Here is a 6,159-nt window from a genome sequence, read left to right as displayed (position 1 = left end):
TCTCAGCCATCTCTGCCATACTACGATATGCAATAATTGCTTTAGATCAAGTTCAAGTCGTTGTGATTTTTGGAAATCCCCTAAAAAAGAAATATAAAGCGTATAGCGATCCCCAGATTAAAAATAAACTATGTAAATGCAGTAGCACAATCATCCTAAGCGAGTGACAAGCGTTAAAACATAACAAAAAATCAGCAGCTTCAACAAGGTCTTTAAAATAACAACAACAACAAAAACATATGTAAAACTAGGCATACATAAACTTAATTTTCAAAACAAATCGGATGGTAAAAAGTGTTTCAATAGCTTCAACAAGGCTATATGTTTTCATTTCAATTAATTTTTGTTTATTTTTTAGTTGAATTTTACATATCAATGATCGTATTTATGTAATATAGCACACCTGGTTTCTAATACTATCAATATCAGTACAAAACAAACATCTCTATTAACTACAAACCCTTTTTATCCATCAGAAATGAAACTTTTTCTCCATCAAAAGCCTGTACATACGGATAAGTCAATAACAAAATAAACATTTTGCCGTAGCTCTTCCAAAAATACACAAAAAAAATTTAAAATTAAGCTAAAAATGTTAAAGAAAAATAATATAAATTTTAAGTTAGGAAATCAATTGAATGAAATTTGATTGTACATAAATAGTTTTCCTGTTTTATTTCCCCCTTTGGACAGCATATCAAGGCCAATGACTCTTACCCATAAGGATTTAAATAATTTTCTACAACAACAAAAACCGCTTAGACTTTATATGGAAGGACGATCTCTTTTCATTTCGCATGCAAAAGAGTGGAATGGAAAGGAAAAGTAAAACGATTTAATCGAATTTATAATGTTTAATGGCAGTTAATCGAAGTAAAACAGCAACATCTATAAATAAATATCAATTAAATTAAAGAAAATGATTAGCAATTAATTATATGCCCCCGAAAACTAGTTAGTTTATACATTTTTTTTATGTAAAACCAATTTAACAATTAGTTTCACCTTTTTCTATAAGCCGATATGGATAAATAATTAAAAGAAAAATGACAGAAAACAAAAAAAAAAACCGAATCAAATTATGAAAAATGTTTGTTGTGTTTTTTTTATGGCTAGTTTGTTTGTTCATTTTGGCTCTAGGCACCCGGTGTGCGGCAAATTAATTGCGACTGCCGCAAAGTAGGCGACAGAAAAACGTAAAATGCAAGAACTAATTAGCTGGCACGCTCGCACTCTGGCACTAACTGTGCAAATAGTTTTCTCATGCGTGTGATGGGGGTGAAGCTGTGGAGGGGTGTGCTGATATGTGACGCATTGCCGACATTGAGCAGGCTGGAGTTAAACAGTAGAATCTGAAGCAGCAGCAGGCAAGAGTATCATGGGAGAGGAGCAGCAGCAAAAGTGTCATGAGAGAGCTGAAGAAGCGAAGGAAAGCAGAAGGCAGCAAGCGGCATCTTAAGTACTGGCTAAACAGGATAGCACAGCAGAAATTAAATTGACTTTTGGCAGGCTGACGGCAGGAGAGGAAGAGAATGTTCTATGTTCTGCATCTTAATTTGAAAACATTTTCTTTAGTTACAACCTGAAAGGACACAGAAGGCAGCCCCTTCAAAAAGCACACTCAAAGGCAACCCACTGACTGTGTGCACTTAAACCGCTTCCCCGTTTAGCCAGTACTCAAAGTAGCAGCGCGAGCAGAGAGAGCGAGCGAAAGAGAGTGAGCGCGAGTCAAAGGCAGCGGCACACACAGTCATCGGCGGAGGCGTAAATCTGCAGCAAATTAAATATGCGCGCGTGTGTGTGAGTGTGTCAGAACGGCAACATCGCGTGTATGTAGCGTGAGGTAGGAGCAGCTTACGTTGGCGCCTGCCTAGTGCGAAGGGGGCGGCCCTGGGGCTGTGGGGCTGGAGCTGAGACTGCGTTTGTTTTGCCGCTTGTGCATGCAGTTAATGTGCTTATTTTAAAATTTAAATTGGCTTGCGCAGTGCGCCCTTGAGCTGGGAGTCCTCCACATAACAGAAAGAGGGAGCGCAAAGGCAGTCATCATTTAAATGTGTGTGTTTGTGGCGGTGGGGGAGTGTGTGTTTGTGCATGTGTGTTCGTTGAGGCTTCAACCAAGATTCACTTAAATAGAAAGTTTGCATTGCGCTTTTTATTTTGCTGCTTTTATCAGCAGAAAGGTATATTGCAGGGGAAGGTGGGGGCGGTGAAAGTGTTCCCTCTAAATCTCTCTCTTGCATCTTTTCTTTCATTCCTTCATTCTGCCATGCAAGTCAAAACCGCTTTTGGCTGCTTAACTGATGCACTGCCTTACCATCTCTTCCATGTACCTTGTTCTCCTGCTTCATCTTGCACTTATGCCGCTCTTGCTGCTACTCCTGCACGCTACCGCCTCTCTCTCTCTCTCTTACATTTTTCTTTGGTTTTTGCATAAGACTCTAGCTGTAATTAACAGTTACTTGCAGTGATACCATAGCCAGCGGCAGGCAAAGAGAGTGAGGAAGAGTAAGCGATAGCTTTGCGTGCGAGTGTGTCAGATATATGCAGCTAGTGCTCGCGTGTGTGTGGGAGAGTGTGTCAGGGATATGTTTGCATTAAGATAAACAACTTAATTATTTTCACAATGTGACTGCGGCTGCACTTTTGCTGCGGTTGTAAAAGGCAGCAGGAGAGAGAGAGAGAGTGACAGGCAGCGAACGAGCAAAAGGCGGAGAAGAGAGAAGAGCGAGTGTGTGCCGCTCAAGTATGTTTGCTGTTAATGAAAGCTTCAAAGCTTTCTTTGAGCTAATTAAATAAAATGGAGAAAGTGCGTGTCGAGTGTAAGAAGATTTATAATAAATGCGTTCAATTAAGGGACTTAGGGAGAGTGACTAGTGAAAGGAATAGCGAAAGTGAAGCAGAGAAACTAAAGTGCAGTGAAAAACATATTTAAAGTCTTGCCCGCAAATGTACCCATGTACTAAATTGACAGTCAAATAAAAAATACACAACCCACGTATATTTTGCAAAACCTTTGGAGTAAATAAATAGATTTTTGAGTCTTTCACATGTGTCCCAGATAAGCAAGGTATCACACCCGTAGACCCATGGCTATCTCTGCATATCACTGCGAAAAAATCTAAGTTAGTTCCAGCTTAAGGCACGTGCCCACACTTAATAGATAAAAAAACACTGAACACAAAGGCCACACAATTGATATAAATTTAACTAAATTTGTCCAGCAAACATTGTCCACATTCAACTAAATTTAGGCACAGTGTTGGCATAATTCAGAGCTTGCTCATTTTTTTAATTTGCGTTTTGCTAAAAATAAACTCTAACCCAGCGGGGCATGCACTTTTCAACTTAAACTTATAAGAAGAATCCATTTCTTGAGTGCTTCCTCTTGAGCAATTCTTCTTGAGAAACGTTTAGCCATTTCAATCATAAGATTTACCATAAAATAATAATACATATTTTTATAGTTTTGACGTGGCACTCATGTAACTAAATTATTTTCTTTACCTTGTCAACCCAACTAAATTCTTTACTGCCATAGAGACCCAAAGCTAATTAGTTTTTGCGCACAGTTTTGGCACCATTTTGTGTTAATCAAAAGTTTGGCAGGTCGCACCGTCCCCACCTGTCCTGCTGCACCAGAAACAGCTCGAAAAGTTCAGCCTGCAAGTTGTGTTCGGTTGCCTGCCAGAGAGGTGGAGGAGCGTTTTGTCATTCGTTACAAATTTTTACACATGGTCCAATTAAATTATTTAGACACACACACACATGCATACATACACGACTAGCTCTACATGGGAAGGAGAGCTCGAAATAGTTTTAATTAAATAATAGATATACCCTTGTAGTATCAACACTTTTGTTGGGGTTGGACTCTTTTTAGTTGCAGTTTTGGGCAAAGTTTTTGTCGAGCAAAACGTAACGACTCCCAAGACAAAAGCCTATGGCCGAATAACGGTAAATGTGTGTCAACTGTACCTGGCAAAGGTGTCAGTAAAAGTTCGCTCTCTCCCGCTGTCGGGTGTCTTTTGCTCTTACTCTTCGAGTGCTTGTCAGACATTTAAAATTAATGTGATATGGAGGTGTTTGAGAGCTTACAAGACACAAGCCTGAAGACAAGTCGAAGACATGAAAGACGTTAACACAAGCCCCTCTCCCCTGGGACACGTTTTTCAGCACTGTTTTAGAAGAAGTTTGAACTTTAAAGTTTGCTGATTTTTTTGGCACATGAAAGACCCAGAAAGTAGGCCAGTGAAAACTTCTGCTACACTTAGTTGTAGTCCAGTTTTAACCTGCATTTCGTTTCAGTGGTTGTCCCACCATTTCCGCCCATCAGTGTTGCAAAAGTACCCATAATGAGGCAGACTAATGAGATACCAATGCTCTTTCATTCGCATTGAATTGTTTGCCAATCACTTGAGGTTGCCCCTGCAATGTGACAGTGGGTCTTATCACTTATCTATTTTGAATCAACAAAAAATATGATATCGCAGTCACAAGTTACACAATTATCATCAGATCAGTGATCGGGGGCATGGGAGGGGAGTGCTAATTGCAGCCACACTGATGGACTTTACAGATAAAATATAAAATAGGACAATCACATGTCAATCTAAAACGAGTCATAATACCAAGAAAATCAAGACAGAACTGATCAAGTGAATGTGAGCTTATATTTGAAGTGGTGCAGACTCATAAGATCTTCACGATCTTTGTTCTAGCTTACTCTCTGTGCATTAACCAACACTGGTGACTCATGGTTTATCGTCGTTTATCTGAATGCTTTCAGATATCACTTCAGTTTGATTGATTACCGCCTTATGTCGCAGGGGTAATTATTCACTGGGCATTGCGCGGTCGCCTCAGTCGCTGATCTGTGGTCAAGTTACGCGCAACATATCCACGCATAATGTTGCCAAGGAGTCAAGCTTTGGGTGTGGTCTGTCTTCTGCTGGCCGTACTGCTGGGGCCACACACCACAACAGCTCAAGATGATGTTGTTACGGACTGCAGTTTGAGCACTAGTATGGCCCTGGAATTGGATAAGGTGAGGCGCAGTGGAAACTGCCCATATAGCCTCAAGTTAAACTCGAGTATCCTTTTGTAGTTTGCTGGCATTTGGTGGGAGGTTGCACGTCTGCCATCCACTACTTATTTCTGCACCGAAGTGAATTTCACAGTGTTGGATCAGCCCAATGACAATGTCCTGATTGACACAACCTATGGCGTCTCCCCGGACTATCCGTGGGTCAATCAGACCATGAACGCCACCCTCACAGTGCAAAATATGACAGAGGCCCCGGATGGCTACAATTTTACGTACTGGAATCCACCCAACTACTCCCCGTACACCGTGTTCAAGGTGCTCTTTACCGACTACACGGACTTTGCCTTTATCTGTGGCTATACCAATGCCACGGATAATTCGACTTCGTTTGGCGTGGTTCTCACCAGGGATCGCACACCCTCAGCCGATACCCTGAACCAACTGGAGGGCAATGCCTCGGCTAAGTATCCCTTTAACTTCTTGAACGGCACCATGTCCGCGATCACTCAGGGTCCAACGTACGTATTTGGATCGATAGCGATCCATCATGTCTAATATTTGGATATCTTATGGCCATAGTTTTGCTTTTTCCAGTTGCTATGCCCCCAGCAGTGGCAATCCCCTGACGATGATCTCCGTTTTCTTGTTGGCTGTGACTGGACTTTTGTGGCTGGTGGATGCTCGTCATTGAATGTTTTAAAAACTTTTGTTTTTTTCAGTAAAATTATTAACCAACACTGATTGAAGCGTTGTTCAACACTTGACAGGCAATAAAAAGCAACAGAGCGTTCAACACTGACTCACACCTAAAAACTAAACAAAGAGACGGGGCTCAAAATTGTTAAAAAATAATTACTCAACACTGAAAAAACATTAACCAACACTGAACCATACTTCAAACTAATTAAGGAAACTGCTAACCGCAGCACTGAAATATGATCAAAGAAATGACGTACAGCATTACACAACACTGACTAGCACTGAGCACTGATAAATCACTGATCATTAATGATTGCATGCTATCTTGGTACCAGTTTATTGGATTTCCCCCATTTTTATACCCTTTCAGAGAGTATTAGGCTTATTAAGCTGATATAAAATGTTATTAATTTCCT

The 6,159-nt window shown here is 40.6% G+C and overlaps 1 protein-coding gene across 1 annotated transcript; it reads left to right on the top strand.

The window, feature by feature from the left end:
* Window positions 1–4,850: 4,850 nt before the first annotated feature.
* LOC117584979 lies at window positions 4,851–5,843 on the top strand. The gene is made up of 3 exons (XM_034274184.1): window positions 4,851–5,044; window positions 5,105–5,562; window positions 5,639–5,843. Exons 1-3 carry the CDS (start codon window positions 4,907–4,909, stop codon window positions 5,733–5,735), a joined length of 693 nt encoding a protein of 230 aa, XP_034130075.1. The 5' UTR covers window positions 4,851–4,906; the 3' UTR covers window positions 5,736–5,843.
* Window positions 5,844–6,159: the final 316 nt, after the last annotated feature.

This window comes from Drosophila guanche, unplaced genomic scaffold, assembly GCF_900245975.1.
Source record: "Drosophila guanche unplaced genomic scaffold, DGUA_6, whole genome shotgun sequence".
NCBI lineage: Eukaryota > Metazoa > Arthropoda > Insecta > Diptera > Drosophilidae > Drosophila > Drosophila guanche.
Note: the sequence above shows the minus strand (reverse complement) of the source record. Positions and strands in the feature narration are given on the sequence as shown.